Here is a 17,960-nt window from a genome sequence, read left to right on the forward strand (position 1 = left end):
AGGACAACGGGACTCAAAATGGTGTTGTCACAAACAAATACAGCTGTCACTCATATCAGGGCTTAAAGTTATAATGCTAGCTTCCCAGACACATCTAAACAAAGTAGCAAACTTCACTTGAGTGTTAAGTGGACTGATAATTATATAGAAGTTATCAGTCAGTGCTTCCAATTAGATCAGTTCTAATGGATTTTTAATTTTAACACAGCAGAATCTTTGCATCCACCTGTGTATGTCAACAATATATTCAAAGTGGCCAGCTATCTTTCAGATTAAACATTGAAAAATATTTAGATTTCCTTGTGATTTGAAATGTGATGACATTTTCTATCCATCAAATCATCTTTTTCATTTTAAAGCTTGTGGAGCAACATTGATTGAACATTGCCTGATGAAGATTGGAATATCTGGTAATGCAAAAATAGGCCATGATTTTGATTTGTCTAAAGGTAAGTTTACAGGAGCAGTGAAATTTCTCCATCAAGGTTTATTATTTTTGATTTTAATTGCAATGCTATTGAAAAATGAAAATATTTTAAAAGTTTAAACAAAAAGCATTATTGTAAGAATAATTGTAATCTCTGGTATGAAAGAATGATTTTAAAGTTTTGAAAATGGGGCACATTCTTTCTTCTGTTTTAATTTTCAGAGTTTTAAATTCTCCCTTTGATCATATTCATTTTAAGTTTTTATTTCTAGATAGCGAAAAACTTTTGGCTGCTCTACAGAACGCTGAGGAATTTATGGAGATGACAAATAACTTTAAAGGACAGGTAGACTTGTGTAATATTATTCCTTTTGTGATGCTCCCTCTTTTCTGTAAGTTAATTTCCCCATTCTTTAATTGGATCTCCCTGTGTCAGATACTACCTTGGCCTAGTCTCTGCTCATGCTTTCCTGTATGTATTGCTGATTTGGATCTAGCTGTAGAAATAGTGATGTCAAAATCCATTCAAAACAGGAGATAAAGTTAATTCTTTAGCATGCCAAAGGAAGCTACAAAATGATATTGATAAGATTGAGGTAATGGGTTAAAAATGGCTATTTGAATTCAGTATCAGCAAGCGTGAGACAATACGTTTTGGTTTTAAATATATAATAGTAGTAAATATACTCCAAATGGAAATAGTTGTATTCAGTGTGGACTAGGACCCTGCAGATTCCACTCAACCAATGTGCTTGTCCAATACGTTTTACCCAGGTGTTTCAGCAAGTTACTGGCAAATAACTACGAACATGTGTCAGTTCAAACAACGCAACATTATTTCAGACGTTTTTAAGAAAGGATAGCACACTTTATTTTTAGGAATTAGAACATAGAACGATACAGCGCAGTACAGGCCCTTCGGCCCACGATGTTGCACCGAAACAAAAGCCATCTAACCTACACTATGCCATTATCATCCATATGCTTATCCAATAAACTTTTAAATGCCTTCTACCTTAACTTCCCGTTTCACTAGAACACTATTACTTCCCAGATCTTGATTCCTTGTCGATTCGCCGGTTCCGATTGCATGATTCCTGCAGCCTGTTACTGTCGATCTCTCTCTCTGTCGCTGATCTCGGTCTCGGTCTCTGTCTCTCCCGGCGTAGAAGGCGAGCTGCTCATTTCTTCACTGTGTCCTGACGTGCTTTGGGATAGGCGGAGAGGGGGCAGTCTTACCTTGCCCTGCTCGAACTGTGGGTCTTATACCTTTCTGGCTACCATCCAGAATGTTTCGGCCAATCGGGGACCTAACTTGATTTGTTTTGCCACCTCAAAAACTTTGTTAACGAGTTTTGATGGTCTTTCTTTGTTTGCTGGTGCCCTGGTGCCTGTATATCTTGTTTTTTGGGGTCAGAATATGCATTTGCTCTTTTGTCCTTATTGATTTTGTCTGATGCAATATCTAAAGGTGATTGTTTCATCAATGAGGGTCTAATTATTTCCTAATTGTATTCGGGTCAGTTTCTGACTCTATTGCTTCATTAAATTATTTTCATGTTTGCGAATGTGTCTTATGCATTCCTGATTTCTATTGTTTTATCAAGTTGCTACAGGGGCTATTGGGTGTAGGACTGATTCTCTGTCTCTGGTATTAGAGAGTTCCCAGCATGCTGCGGTATATTGGCCAACTTTCTGCTGGTCATATAATTCTGTTTCATATAATTCTTATAGGGCTGCTACAGCTTGGTGCTTTGGAAAATCTCAGTGATTTTGGTGGAAGAGGTACAGGCTCACAAAACATTTGATGCAACACCTCTGGTTGATAATATTGTTTTTAAAACCAAACAATTCATGGAATTCTATATATACAATAACGAGCCAATAGTAATGATGAGCCTATAAGATGTCAGTTAGAGTACTAATTGCAGTCTTGGCTTTCATGCTGCAGGAATGACATTGAAGTTTTCCAAAGGGTGTGCTACAGACTCATTAGAAAGTTTGTGGTATGAAGAAATACAAACAAAGAGAGGTGAAATATTGGGACTTTATTGTTTTAACATTCAAGATTTAAACGTAAAATTACAGATATATGAAGGAAACCGTGATAAAGGAACAAGACAGCTAAATGTGGCTAGCACTATTTTCTTTTGTGAAGAATAAATGCCTACATAAACTAATTGAGCAAAATGGCATGTTTGTATCTTGTATGTGTTTGCACAAGTAATTCAAGCATGAATATCCAAGGTTTTACCAAGATCTCTTTTTTTGATGGCTCAATATATCAAACTCTCACAGAATCTAATTCAGACTCTGGGTACGAATTTGAACCTTAATAATGATATGAAAATCTAGCCAGCTGTTTTTTTTAAAGTAGCTTTTTTCTGTTAAGTTTTGAGAGTAGAGTGAAGTTCTTTTTTAAAATAAGCAAAATACTCTGGGTGCTGGAAATTTGAAATGAAAAACGGAAATGCTGGAAATCAGCAGATCTGGCACTATCTCTGGAGAAAAACAAAGTTAATGTTTCAGGTCTGTGGCCATTCATCAGAACTGGGGAAAGTTAGGAATATATGTAATAGGTTTTGAACAAGTGAAAGTGGGGAGGGTGAGAAGAAGGTTTTGTTAGGGTGGAGGACAGGAGAGATTGAATTACAAAAGGTACAAGGCCAAAGAGGGTAATGGGACAAGTAAAGCAACAAAAGATGTGTCTCGAGCAGATGCTTTTAAAATCATGCACCCATTTAAATTTTAAACTATTTGTAACCACAAAATACACATTGTATTGATTATTTTTGGTTAGGGTTATATAATACAGAAACGAGAAAAAAAACCAAGTTTGGATCCAGACAAGCCACCTGAAGAATTACTAACGTAAGTCTATACTTTTTGAATTATGGTATGGTTGTAGAACTATTAGATTGTCTCTATTTTTAAAAAAAAAAGTTTTTCTCTTTTACAGCTATGAGGAGTTTCATCCATATCTTTTTGCACAACATACAAACTCTTCTTGCATTGTGTTTGACTCGTTTGATAAGGTAATCATACACTTCTGGATCTTATTTCTTTTTATTTCTTCTAAAATGTCCAGTTTTATTCAGGCAAAGATCTAGGATGCCTAATAATAGGACACCAATATATTGCACACATTTTAAAATAATTAACATGATGGATTCTTCAAGAAGCACATTCATCCCTTGTTGTAATATTTATATCTGAGTGTGTATATATAGGATGTGGGCTTCACTGGCTAGGTCAGCATTTGTTGCCCATCTTTAATTGCCCTTTAGAAGGTAGTGGTGAGCTGCCTTGAACCGCTGTAGAGTGATTTGCAGGGGAACTTCCAAGTGGTGGTATTCCCATGTATCTGCTGCCCTTGTCTTTCTAGATGGCAGTGATTGTGGGTTTGGGGGGCTAGTGGGGGGGGGGGGGGGGGTTTGGAGGTGGCAGCGGGCAGGGATCGAGAGATTTGGGGATCTCTTTGTTGATGAGGGTTTCCCGAACTTGGAGCTGGAGGAGGAGTTTGAGTTGCCAGATGTGAATGGGTTCCAGTATCTACAGGTGAGGGATTTTGTGCAGAAGCTGTTTTCAACCTTCCCACACCTGCCTCTCCTGGGGCTACAGGTTAAGGTGGTGTCGAGAACAGGAGTAGGAATGGGGAAGGTCTCTGAGACCTATAAGGAGCTGATGTAGTGGGAGGGAGCCCCAATAGGGGAGGTGAAAAGAAGGTGGGGAGCTAGAAGCTGGGTTGTAGGAGGAGGCCCTGAGGAGAGTTAATGCATTCTCGTCGTGTGCCAGGCTCAGCCTGATACAGTTTAAGGTGGTCCACAGGGCACACATGACTGTAGCCCGGATGAGGAGGTGGAGGATAGGTGTGAGTGCTGTGCGGGGGGGGTCCTGCGAACCATGTCCATATGTTTTGGGCATATCCGAGACGGAGGGATTTCTGGCAGGGGTTTGCTGACATCATGTCAGAGTTCTTACAAGTAAGGGTGGTGCCGAGTCCAGAGGTGGCGATCTTTGGTGTGTCGGAAGACCCGGGAGCCCAGGGGGTGAGAAGAGGCCGATGTCCTGGCCTTTGCCTCCCTGGTGGGCGGAGACGGATCTTACTAGGTTGGAGGGACTCGGAACCCCCAAAGTCGGGGGTATGGGTTAGCGACATGGCGGGATTTCTCCGACTTGGGGAAAATTAAATCCGCCTTGACGGGTTTGTTACAGGGGTTTTCTCAGAGGTGGCTGCTGTTCATCGACTTCTTTGAGAAAAATTAAGCTGTCAGCAGGGAAGGGGGGGGGGGGGGGGTGTGTGGCATGGGAAAGACTAGTAAGGACAGGAGAATTAACGGACGAGTGGCTGGGGAAGATGGCACTGTTTGCATAGGGGGGTTTGTGCTCGGGGGTGGGAGGGGGGGGGGGGTTGTTGGTTATATTGTTGTGGTTTTGTTTTGTGGAATTTTGATGTTGTAAATTGTTAAAATTATAAGAATCTCAAAATATTTTCTAAAAAAAATAGTGCATTCAGGATTTTGCATTTCAGTTTAATATTCTGATATGGTTTTGATATAGCTTGGGTTCACAGTAATAACGAGTACTTTTTATAGTAAAAATGAAGTGAAGGCATCATTGACTAAACAGCATTTCTGTCTTTAACATGCAATTATTTGGCTGCAACGTCCACAAAAATAGCCTCATGAATTTTTTTCTTTTGAATGACCATTTTTGTTGGGACCATCCAGCTCACATTCTTGCAGTGTCTGTAAAAGCCAAAAATGAGAACAACTGATTTCTTATTGTCAAGAACATGTTTCAAGTTTTTTCTCAATTTAGTACAAATTGGTCCTATAACCATACGCATTTATAAAGAAACAGGAATAAAATAACTTGAATTTATGTATTTTGTGTAAGAAGATAAGTCACATTTTCTCTTCTATAGGTATTTTATAATGGAAATTGATTATGTATGTTTTAGTTTACTGCAGTAATCTCTTTGCTTGAAAACGGAAACAATCACTTGCATTTTGTCCCATTTGTAGGTTTAAACTATAGGAATGGTTATTGAGGATTGGGGGTACACGTTAATAATTGTCTTTGACAGTATATAATACATTACATTTAAGCTGCAAATATTGTTTTTAGTGGAAGGCTGTCACTATCCAAACATTGAAGATGAAGTTTGAATGAATAAAAAATGTTTAACTTTGTTTATATTCGCGTTTGTTATCAAAACTTTAAATTATCTGTAACTGTTACATGAGAATAAAATCCGTTGCAAAATTATGATGTGTATAAACACTACAATATTATTCCAACAATAAATCATTGATATTTGACAACCATAAATAATACAAACCAGGAAGGCCCCACATTCCTCCCGATCTTGTGTTGGATTAGTTTACATCAGCTAGGATGCAGATGGATACCACCGTACCCATCGGTTAATACGTTTCTGTACCTAATCACCACAGTGCAACTTCCATTAGAAGTACACCTGCAATATGCATAAAGACAGGATTGGGCTTGGTTGTGATATCCATTCTGTACTGAATAGTTTACTAACACTCAATACCAAAATTCAAGGACTACTTTGACAGGGGAAAGCGAGGGTATTCAATGCTGATATAATAGAACCTCAACAGCATAAATGCCACAGTGTGTTTCTTATTTGTGTTTAACTTTCTATGGTAATTTTGTAAAAAATCTATTTTTTGTTCAGGCAGTTGATGAGTTTTATTCAAAATTAGAAAGCCAGAAAATAGACTTGAAGGCTTTGCACCAGGTAAGATTTCACTGCCTTTAAATAGCACTGAAAAAAAAATCACTATTTTACTGAATGAATGCATATTATTTATCTTCTCTCCATGTTCACCCTGCAATGCACAGTTTAAAAAGTTACCAGAGTTTTAAAAAAATGCATGTCTTTGATAATCTTGCACATAATGCATTTCATTGTACGGTTACTGTTAGTTTATTTACATCCAAAGTTTACGTTTTGCTCAAAATCAACTTTTGGCAGTATTCACAATGCTTTTATTAATGCAGCACATGATTTAATATTATATTTATCATTAAGTAGAAAATGAAGGACATGTCTCAACCAGCAATTCTATTTTTTTAAATTTAGAGTAGCCAATTATTTTACTTTTCCAATTGAGGGGCAATTTAGCATGGCCAATCCACCTAGCCAGCACTTCTTTGGATTGTAGGGGTGAAACCCACGCAGACATAGGGAGAATGTGCAAACTCCACACGGACAGTGACCCAGGGCCGGGATTCGAACCTGGGTCCTCAGCGCCGCAGTCCCAGTGCTAACCACTGCGCCGCATGCCACCCTTCAACCAGCAATTCTGATGTTCTACAAACATTAGGACTTTGAGATTCCATGGGGATTCTCGTCATCTTCAGCTTTGACAAGACCAGGATAATAGTGTAAAGGGCAGAAATTTGTTGTTTGCTCTTTTATTCCGGAGTTTTGCTGGTCTCCCAGGAAAGTAGAACACCCACAGAATTTCAGGATGATTTATTCCCTGATACCGATATTATTTTATTTTTAAAACAAATTTAGAGTACCCAATTCATTTTTTCCAATTAAAGAGCAATTTAGTGTGGCCAATCCTGCACATCTTTTGGTTGTGGGGGTGAAACCCACGCAGGCCGGGGAGAATGTGCAAACTCCACACGGACAATGACCCAGAGCCAGGATCAAACTGGGATCTTGGCGCCGTGAGGCAGCAGTGCTACTCACTGTGCCACCGTGCCGTCCCTGATACCGATATTATAAGGACATAATTTATATTGACTTGTAAGCAAATTAATACATACTTTACAAGCACTTTCAAAAGAGTTGAAAAAATGTAAACTTTCCAAGTGAAAAGATGCACCATTGATGATCATTGTGGACAAAATGCATGGTATATATAATGCCATATATTTCATGTTTTAAGGAAAAGCAAGCTTTGAAGAAACTGGACAATGTTCGTAAAGACCATGAGAAAAGATTAGATGCCTTACAAGCGAATCAGGTAAGATTATTATATACCTGTTTCAGTAGAGTATGAATGCTGATTTACTGTAGAGAATGAATGCGAAGTGTAATCTATCATCCATCCAGCTACAGTAATCAGGGATACTGTGTACATGTATAATTGTTAAATTGTATGCATAACTTTCTTTGGTTTTGATTGAAGACCTGGTGATCTTTTATCTCCCAGATTGAAATGAACTATGTGGCTGCGTCAGGTGTCACCTTTCTCATAAGTTTTCAACCTCTCTTTGGTCCTCACTGGATTTCATCTTAATTTAGGAATATCCCCTCCACACCTAACTCCTCCTAACCACTCAATCACCTCTCCTTGCCCCAGTATTCGCTGACATTATTAATGACGTTCCACAGGCACCAGTTTCCTCCCCATAAAAAACTGCCATTGCCACTCCCTTCTCAACAATCCTATAGTTAGCCCCTCCATCCTCTCTCAATTACTCTAACTGGCTTTGTTTTGCTACTCAATTTTGATTGTGATGTTGCCACTTAGCTTTATGTTCATTGCTCCCATAATCCCATGCCTAGCCTTTACAGGCTGGCATGTTTCCTGCGCACATCACTGAGGCTAAATTTGTCAAAGTTAACACCCAGTGTCACCTAGCCAAGCAATGAAGAAACTCCCAAGAAGAGAGTGATGATGAAGATGCAGTACTGTCACACTCGCAGCACTGTTTGTGTATCCACACCAGATGAAGTGGTTCAAGAATGCACCTCTCCACCACTTTCTCGAGGGCATTTCAGGATGGTCAATAAATGCTGGCTTTGCCAGTGATGCTCACAGCCCAAGAATGAACAATTTAAAAAATTTTTTAAAAGCCTACCAGATACTGGCACTGTTAATTTCTTGGAGGATAGATTCAAAACAGGTTGTGAGAGGCAATGTGTTTGCAGTCAGTGGTACCCTATACCATTGGGAAGCATGAACTCTCATCTGAAGCATGTGTTGTCTCTGCCTGATGGTCTTCAGCAAGAATTAAATGTGTTAGTAGATCTCTTTGAACACGGAACATCAGCGATAGTGGACAGCAGGCTACAAGATGCTTCAATTATCTCCAGCTCCATCCGGGAAGGTGTCATACGCGTAAAAGTTCATTGTCATGGTCATCTTCTTGACCATCAGCAATATGGTCCTTGCCTTGCTCTGAGGTTTCCAGTTGTAGTTGCAGCCAGTGACAGATTTCACCGAGGATGCCTTTATTGAAGTGCAGATGTCTTGCATTGATTCTTGCTGACATTCGGGGCAGAATTAATCTCCTTGAACACCCTGGACAAATATGTCCTCCGGCTGAGAACCCTTCTTTGCCTCCTTCCCCTTCAGCAGCTGTCCTCTTCTGGTTTTTGCAGTAGCCTTGAAGTCAACAAGAAGTGCTATACTAGCAACCACAACTTGGGAGAACTATAGAAATCACCAGCAACTCAACTCCTCCTAGAAGTAGTTGATTATGCTTTTAATTAGAGCTGGTGAGGGGTCTTTCCTGCTGCTTAATGTGTGTTCAGCTGTGAGGTTAAAAGGTGTTGGCTGGAGGTATTGAGCTGCAAAATGGCACCGCTGGCATTAAATCAGCATTGTACACTAGCTCTGATTGGCATAACCCTCCTTGTTTACATTCTTTTAGTGGACATTAGTTGTGCCAACACCCTCATCAAGAGACTGGCACAATTCACTGCAGAAGTCTACACATGTCATTTTGATTCCCAAGCAGCACTTATTGTGCCCAAGGAAAGGGACTGAGTCTCAATTCATGCCCAAAGTGTTTTAACTTATGACCTCATATCTTCTCCATCACAGAAACCAACTCACTTCCATACTATCACATATCCCTCCTACTACCCTAGTGTATGTACTGTTGAAACCCACATCCATGCTTGGCTTTTCCAGTGCTCTTCTGACCCCCCCCCCCTTTCCATAAACGAAGCTAATCCAAAACACTGCTGCTTATATCTTATTCCATGCAAAGTCCTCACCATTAACATTTGAACGTATAGATTAGGAGCAGGAGTAGGCCACTCAATCCTTTGAGCCTACTCCGTCATTCAATATGATCATGATTGACCTGATTTAACCTCAACTCCACATGCCCACCTACCTCCAATAACGTTTTACTCCCTTGCTTATCAAGATTCTATCTCGCTCTGCCTAAATAATATTCAAAGACTACCTCCATTGACTTTTGAGAAAGAGAGTTCCAAAGACGCACTACCCTCTGAGAGAAAGCAAATCTTCTTGTCTGTGTTAAATGGATGACCCCTTATTTTTGAAACAGTGACCCTAGTTCTAAATTCTCTCACAAGAGGAAATTTCTCCGCATCCACCCTGCCACGACTCCTCAGGACTTTAATATGTTTTAATCAAGTGGCCACTTACTCTTACCAATGCCTTCTACAATTGAATCAGAATCTCTCTACTTTTGTATTCAATTCCTGTCGCAATCAATGATAACATTCTATTAGTTTTTCTAATTGCTTGCTCTGCCTGCATACCAACCACGTGCGAGTCACACACGAGGACACCCAGATCCCTCTGCATCTCCAAGCTCTGCAATCTCTCACCATTTAGATAATGTGCTTCATCATTATTCTTACTGCCAAAATAGACTATCTCACAATTTCCCACATTATGCTCCATTTGTCAGACCTTTGCCCACTCCCTTAACCCATCCCTTTTTGTAACCTCCATGTGTCCCTTTCACAATTTACTTTCCTAACCATTTTTGTGCCATCAGCAAATTTAGCAACTATACCTTTGGTCCCCTCATCCAAGTCATTTATATAAATTGTAAAACGTTGAGGCCCTAGCATTGAACCCTGTGGCACATCACTCGTTGCATTTTGCCAACCAGCAAATTACCCATTTTTCCTATACTCTGCTGCCAGTTAGCGAGCCACTCTTCTTTCCACGCCAATGCATCATGACCGTTTATTTTCTGCAATAACGTTTACCATGGCATCTTATCAAATGCCTTCTGGAAATCTTAAGTACAGTAATTTAAATTCACTGGTTCAGCACGTTACTTCAAAGAACTCCCAATAAATTAGTTAAACACATTTTCCCTCTCTAAATAATGTTGATTCTGTCGATTTACCTTGAATTTATCCGAGTACCCTGCTATCACATATTTAATTATAGCTTCTAGCATTTTCCCTCCAGCTGGCCTGTAATTTCCTGCTTTCCGTCTCCTTTCCTTTTTGAACAAAAGATTTACATTTGCTATTTTTTAATCGAATGGAATCTTCCCCAGGTTGAGGGAGTTTTAGGAAAATTAAAACCAACGCATCAACTATCTCACTAGCTCTTTTAAGACCCTTGGATGAAGTCTACCATGACCGGGGGTGGGGGGCAGGGCATGGGGGTGCCAACCTGCAGCTCCCACCAATTTGTTCAGTACCACTTCCCTGGTGATTGTGATTTTTCTGAATTCTTCCCTCTCTTCCATTTCCTGAATTGATATCTGCATCTGTCCTTGCTGACTTACTTTGGCTCCTATTCCCCCTCAAATTTAACGTCTGAGCCTTTAATTTCTTCAAACTGTTGATCCATGCACCCTTCCCTCCCACGCAGGTACTCTGCCAAGGTTCAATGCTCTGAAATTTGTTACCTCTATTCCTTAATTCTATCTTTTCCATTATGACACTCCTTAAATCCACTTGTTCAAGCAAGCTTTTGGTTCTCTTCCTAATGTATTTTTCTTTGGTAGGAGACATTGCTTTTCATTAGACCACTGAAGTGCCTTGGCACATTTTTCTATGTTAAAGGTGATATTTATGTATCTGTATATATTTACAATATTATAAAACTATAATAAAATTTTATATCTACATTTCTCTTTCAATAGGAATACGATAAGGTTAAGGGAGAGCTAATTGAGATCAATTTGACCATCGTTGACAAAGCTATTCAAGTCATACGCAGCGCCTTAGCTAATCAGATTGACTGGACAGAAATTGGGAGTATTGTCAAAGAAGCACAGGAACAAGATGATGCTGTAGCTTGTTCCATAAAAGAGCTGAAGCTAGACACCAATCATATCACAATGTTGTTGAAGTAAGCTTTTTACTTTTATCATAGATTATCATAGAATTTACAGTGCAGAAGGAGGCCATTCGGCCCATCAGTCTGCACCAGCTCTTGGAAAGAGCACCCTACCCAAGGTCAATACCTCCACCCTATCCCCATAACCCAGTAATCCCACCGAACACTAAGGGCAATTTTGGACACTAAGGGCAATTTATCATGGCCAATCCACCTAACCTGCACATCTATGGACTGTGGGAGGAAACCGGAGCACCCGGAGGAAACCCACGCACACACTGGGAGGATGTGCAGACTCCGCACAGATAGTGACCCAAGCCGGAATCGAACCTGGGACCCTGGAGCTGTGAAGCAATTGTGCTATCCACAAAGCTACCGTGTAAGCTCTTAATCTAAGAAATATAGTTGAAGATATATTCCCAATATCCCAAAATTCCCAAGATATATTTTGAAGAGGATTTTAACACAAAAAATGTACAAACATTTATTAGTTCACAATTCTGAAAAGAACAATGGCCGGATTGCAGATCTACCGTCTGTTCACATGGTAGGATATTCTGGTCCCACGCTGGCCCATGAGTTTTCCGGCGATGAGGGGTTCAGTCCCGCTGGCGGGCTGCCTCTTTGTCTTTCTTTATCTTATTCTAATTTATGGTAAATTGGGAGATAATGGTACAATAAATACCTGATTTTATGTGTATCTGGTTGTTCAAATTCCCAAGATGAATGACTCTTCCCACTCTGATAATTTATGGCATTGACAAAATACTTGCATTTATATGAGAAAAGCAAGCGTTTGAGCTGTTTGCAAAATTATTTTTTGAGAGTTTGCAGTAAATATTTAAATATGTGACTATAACACTGAAGTTCAGATTTGTTATATAAAGTATAAAGTAAGTTATTTTATAACGAGCCTTAATTACATTAGAATGCAATAAAATGTCTCACTGGAAATGTAGTTCAGGCTATTGTTAATCCGTAATAGAAAGAGACTTTAAAGCTCTTCCATATATTAAAAAAAACCTAATCACAGCATATTGTTACACGTGCCCAAATCTTTGGGGGCAGTAATCCATGTATGATGACTTTGGTTTGGTTGTGGTGCTTTTTGTCCGACTATAAATAACTTGTTGAATAAGCTAATAGGCTTTGGAATTGTAATTTGGTGTAAAAGGTTGTGCAAGATGCCTGTGTAGATTATAGAACATATCTGTATTCATGAAATATACTCTTGGAACTGCTGACATTCCGTCTAAACTCCATACGAGCAATCAAATTAATAATTCGTCTGAACTGCATTTCAACCACATAGGTCGAAGATTGCAGGTGACTGAAATTTAGCTGACTGTTGAATCATTTTACATTACCCAGTCCAAAGTGTATTCGCAGTTGCACAAACCAAACTAATCACAGCAAGGACACAATACATTAGAAATTAGTCAGTTTATTCAGTAATGACTAGAGCTTTAAAGATGACATCCAAGATAGATGTATAACTGTTACTTTATAAACATGTCTGTTAACAACATTGTACGGTCAAACATTAAACAATGCATCAATCTCTTAAGTGTTTAATATAACATGTTGTGTTATGTACCCAAGGCACGAATTGGCCATTGGGTTTATTTTCATAGTTCTATTGTTATGTCTGTATCAGGTCACCTCTCAGCTCCTTCCTTTCCAAACTAGAAGACTGTTTTCCAATATTTCTTAATCGCTCAGACCCGTGACACTATGAACAACCATACGCTCTCTCCCACAGTGTCTAAGTCACATGAATATCTCCATTGCGACCTGGTGACCAGAACTGTTTGAACAGGCTACACCAAGCACTGCACTTACATTTTCAAATCATCCACAGGATGTGGGCATCACTGGCAAGGCTCGCATATATTACCTGTTTGTAACTGTACTTGAGCTCTTGAAGCTTAGTAGTCTTTGTAGTGCAGTTGCTCCCATGTGCTGTTGGAAAGGGAGTTCAAAGATTTTGACCCATCATTTTTGAAGGAATGGTGATCTATTTTCTTGTCGGGATTATATCCCTCCAATCGAGATTTCTGCCCGTGTCACAGTACCAAATCAGCACTTGTCAAAATCACAAATGTCATCTTATGTGACTATGACCTAGGTAAACTTCTTTGAGTGATTCACCTGATGAAGGAGCTGTGCTCCGAAAGCTAGTTATTCCAAATAAACCTGTTGGACTTTAACCTGGTGTTGTAAGGCATCTTACTGTGCCCACCCCAGTCCAACGCCGTCATCTCCACATGATCATCCTCCAAAGCCTCTCCAGTTACCCAGCTGGATGGAACTACTCGCGCTTGGTTCCATTGTTATCTATCATATCGTAACCAGAGAATCCCGAGCAATGCTTTCTCATCCTGTGGTTACTTTTTGTGTCCCAGTGGGAATTTGAACCTGATTAAAATTTAGGCTGCTGGTAAATTTAGTTTATTTAATTTTGTATCACAAATCCATAATTTCTGTGAGTCTCGCTGAGCTGACTGACAGGATACAATCAAGTGAGGGAGGCAAAGTAGGAATTTATTAAGCAAGAATGGTAAACATAATTAATAAAAAGCAGTAAATACAGCAAGAATATTCCTATCTCACCTGGGAGTCTGTTTGTGCTGTCAGGACCTGAGGGAATCCAAAGTTTTTGTTTTTTGTCCTGATGCAGCGTTGCGCTGTCTCAGGTGAGTTGTCTTTCCATGGCCTTGCTTCTCCCTATATCTGCAGTATCCTTCAACCACAACCTTCTGAGATAGCTGCGCTTCTCTTTTATTCTCATCTAATTTTAATTACTGCATATTGACTGTGCTTTGAGTTACCTAAGCCCTAAACCATGGAATAACCCCCTCCTTGAAACATACCTCTTGGCCAAACTTTTAATCCTCTGTCCTAATTTTTCTTGTATGGATTGGTGACTTATGTTATACTTGTGTGAAGACTTTGGGGCATTTCATTATGTCAAAGGTGCTATATAGATATATGTTATTGTAGTTATCTTGACGTTATGTGACTTGGAGAGTCTTTTGGAGATGGTGGTGTTCCCATGTGCCTGCTTCCCTTTTACGGTTTAAGAGAAATTATTTTAGTGCGACATGGAGGAGTACTCGTTGGATTTCTGGTTCAGGGCCGACAGCTTCTACTGAATAGAGCATCCACAACAGTAGGCCATGATCAGTCCACAATATATGATATATTAATTAGACTGATACTTGAACTGGACAGGTGCCACAGGGTCTACTTTGATTTTAGCTCCTGCACCACCATGTTTCTGCTGAGTCAAGAACATTCTGCATTTGTGCACCTGCTGTTTGGGATTGTGCCCATCAAACAAATAGGTCTGCTTGCCTTCCGTTTGCCATATTCAATTTTTAAAGATTTTGATGTTGGGAAGTCCATTTAAATGACCTCATTAGAGAGATGAGTTTTTTTTCCACAAAGGTCTTTTCTACCCCATGACTTTTCGTATGTTCTTATTAAAAAAATGTTTTCAAAATTCTATTGAAAAGAAAATAAGATATTGGAGTCTATAGACAGGATTTTCCGATCATGCCTGCCCCGAGACAAGAAATTCCTGCCCGATATCAATGAACCTTTAAATGATCTGCCAAATGTTCTATCCCGCTGGCTACGATTCCCGTGGTGGGCTGGGCTGGAAAATTTATCTCGGTGTCTTGGTTATTCTTCCTATCTTATTGCTATATCTGTCTCCTCATTCCTCATATCATTTTCAAGGATAGGAAAGTGGGATGGTCTGGGAATATTACTTATTCTTTCATCGGAAGTGAGGGTTACTGACAAGACCAGCATTTGTTGCCCATCCCTAATTGCCCTTGAGAACCCACCACTTTCTTGAACTGCTGCAATTAATGTGGTGTAGGCACACTCAAGGTGCTGGTAGGGAGGAATTTCCAAGATTTTGATCCAGCATCAGTGAAGGAACAGCTACGTATATCCAAGTCAGGATGATGTGTGGCTTGGAGGGGAACTCACAGATATTGGTGTTCCTTTGCACCTGCTGGCCCAATGGATTATTGTGGCGCCTGTGTCAGTAACTACTATGGAGTATATCATTTTAATTCTGCACTCTGTTTAGAAACCCATACGTAACTGATGACGACGGTCAGGAAGTTGTCGTTGATCTGGATGAAGATGCTCAAAATGAACAATCAACAGGCAAGAAGAAAAAGGACAAAAAGAAACAGCAGAAGAAAATGTTACAAAAAAACAAACCAGTGTTGGTGGATGTGGATCTTGGTCTCACTGCGTATGCTAATGCCAAAAGGTAGGTATTCATCGAGAAAATCTAAATTACCTGTGATACGTTCTCCGAAATTGATTATAAACACGGTTGTTTTAACTTTCAATTTAAAATTTGGATTTATATTGTATTCCAATGTACAATATATCTAACATTCTCTTTTTAAAAAATATTTTTATTATCCTTTTTCACATTTTCATCAAAATTGCACTCATCAACAAATAATCAACAATGGCAATCTCCTGGCCAACAAGCCCTTCATCCCACCCACCCCCAAAACAGCCCCCAATATTAAATACAAAACACCAAAGAAAAAGAATCAGGAATCCACCATCAGCCCACACATAGTCACCAATAACTTATACATTCCAACCTCTTCCCCCCCCCCCCCCCCCCCCCTCCGCCCTTGTTCGATGTCATCCAATTCTTGAAAATGCATGATAAACAAAGCCCATGAGTTGTAGAACCCTGCCGTCCTTCCCCTCAACTTGAACTTCACTTTCTCAAGCGTTAAGAACTCCAGCAGAACTTTTTTTTCCTCTTTTTCTCACCCAAAACAAGTTCACTTGAGAAGAATTTTATAAAAGAGGAAAAATAAAGTGGGAAGGGAGGGGAGAAGAAAAAGGGAAGAAACAGGAAGAAGAGGGGGGGAAAAAAAGGGGGGGGGAAATGCCAGATGGGAGCCAAAGCAGAGGGAGGAGGGGCACCAAAGGCAGACGGGGCAATCCATTGGGCCAGTTCAGACGAGCTAATCACACACGAAGCGGCAGAACGGAAGTATCGCCGCATCAAAAAGAGCTGGGCAGACAGGTGCATTCTCCCCCAGGGCCAGGGGGGAGCTGGAACTGGAAGGCAGCCTTTGCCAATGCACTGAGGGAACATCTGCAGGTAAACAAGGCAGAGGCTAGGGCAGACATAGAGGCCGCAGTGCAGGCAGCAATGGCCAAGGCCCAGACAGAGGTGGAGCAGGCCCTGGTCAGAGCAGAGGAGAAATTAGATGCCCAAGGGGAGAAACTGGAAGCCCAAGAGGCGACCATTAAGGAGCTGGAGAAAGCAGCGACTGACGTGAGCGACCGGATCACGGCCCTGGAGAGGGAGGTGGCGAGACTGGGCACAACACAGGGGAGCCTGAAGGGCAGGGTGGACGACCAGGAAAACCGCTCGAGGAGGCAAAATGTCAGGATAGTGGGCCTATCAGAGGGGATCGAGGGTAGAAACCCCACGACATACGTGGCCGAGATGCTGGGCAACTTAGTGGGGAGGAAAACCTTTCCCAACCCACCAGAAATGGACAGAGCACACCTGTCGCTGCGCCCGAAGCCCAAGGCAGGGGACCACCCGAGAGCAGTTATAGCGAAACTGCACCGGTACCAAGATAAGGAAACAATCCTGCGCTTGGCCAGGAAAAACAGAACCTGCAAATGGGAAGGACACGCCATTAGAATGTACGAGGACATTGGGGCAGACCTAGCCAGGAGACAGGCAGAGTTTAACAGAGCGAAAGCAGCTCTTCACAAGTCTTATTGAATTCTTTGAGGAGGTGACCAAGCATGTGGATGAAGGTAAAGCAGTGGATGTAGTGTACATGGATTTTAGTAAGGCATTTGATAAGGTTCCCCATGGTAGGCTTATGCAGAAAGTAAGGAGGCATGGGATAGTGGGAAATTTGGCCAGTTGGATAACAAACTGGCTAACCGATAGAAGTCAGAGAGTGGTGGTGGATGGCAAATATTCAGCCTGGATCCCAGTTACCAGTGGCGTACCGCAGGGATCAGTTCTGGGTCCTCTGCTGTTTGTGATTTTCATTAATGACTTGGATGAGGGAGTTGAAGGGTGGGTCAGTAAATTTGCAGACGATACGAAGATTGGTGGAGTTGTGGATAGTAAGGAGGGCTGTTGTCGGCTGCAAAGAGACATAGGATGCAGAGCTGGGCTGAGAAGTGGCAGATGGAGTTTAACCCTGAAAAGTGTGAGGTTGTCCATTTTGGAAGGACAAATATGAATGCGGAATACAGGGTTAACGGTAGAGTTCTTGGCAATGTGGAGGAGCAGAGAGATCTTGGGGTCTATGTTCATACATCTTTGAAAGTTGCCACTCAAGTGGATAGAGCTGTGAAGAAGGCCTATGGTGTGCTCGCGTTCATTAACAGAGGGATTGAATTTAAGAGCCGTGAGGTGATGATGCAGCTGTACAAAACTT

The 17,960-nt window shown here is 40.7% G+C and overlaps 1 protein-coding gene across 2 annotated transcripts in view; it reads left to right on the top strand.

Moving 5' to 3' along the window:
* LOC140403153 (ribosome quality control complex subunit NEMF) overlaps positions 1–17,960 on the top strand; it is a 112,916-nt gene that overhangs the window by 23,805 nt on the left and 71,151 nt on the right. For both annotated transcript variants that reach the window (XM_072490849.1, XM_072490858.1), the window contains exons 7-14: positions 360–449; positions 700–773; positions 3,228–3,298; positions 3,387–3,462; positions 6,135–6,197; positions 7,363–7,440; positions 11,294–11,502; positions 15,596–15,784. In XM_072490849.1, the coding sequence (XP_072346950.1) occupies positions 360–449; positions 700–773; positions 3,228–3,298; positions 3,387–3,462; positions 6,135–6,197; positions 7,363–7,440; positions 11,294–11,502; positions 15,596–15,784 (850 nt within the window). The remainder of the gene's footprint in view (positions 1–359; positions 450–699; positions 774–3,227; positions 3,299–3,386; positions 3,463–6,134; positions 6,198–7,362; positions 7,441–11,293; positions 11,503–15,595; positions 15,785–17,960) is intronic.

This window comes from Scyliorhinus torazame, chromosome 2, assembly GCF_047496885.1.
Source record: "Scyliorhinus torazame isolate Kashiwa2021f chromosome 2, sScyTor2.1, whole genome shotgun sequence".
In the NCBI taxonomy this organism is placed as follows: Eukaryota; Metazoa; Chordata; class Chondrichthyes; order Carcharhiniformes; family Scyliorhinidae; genus Scyliorhinus; species Scyliorhinus torazame.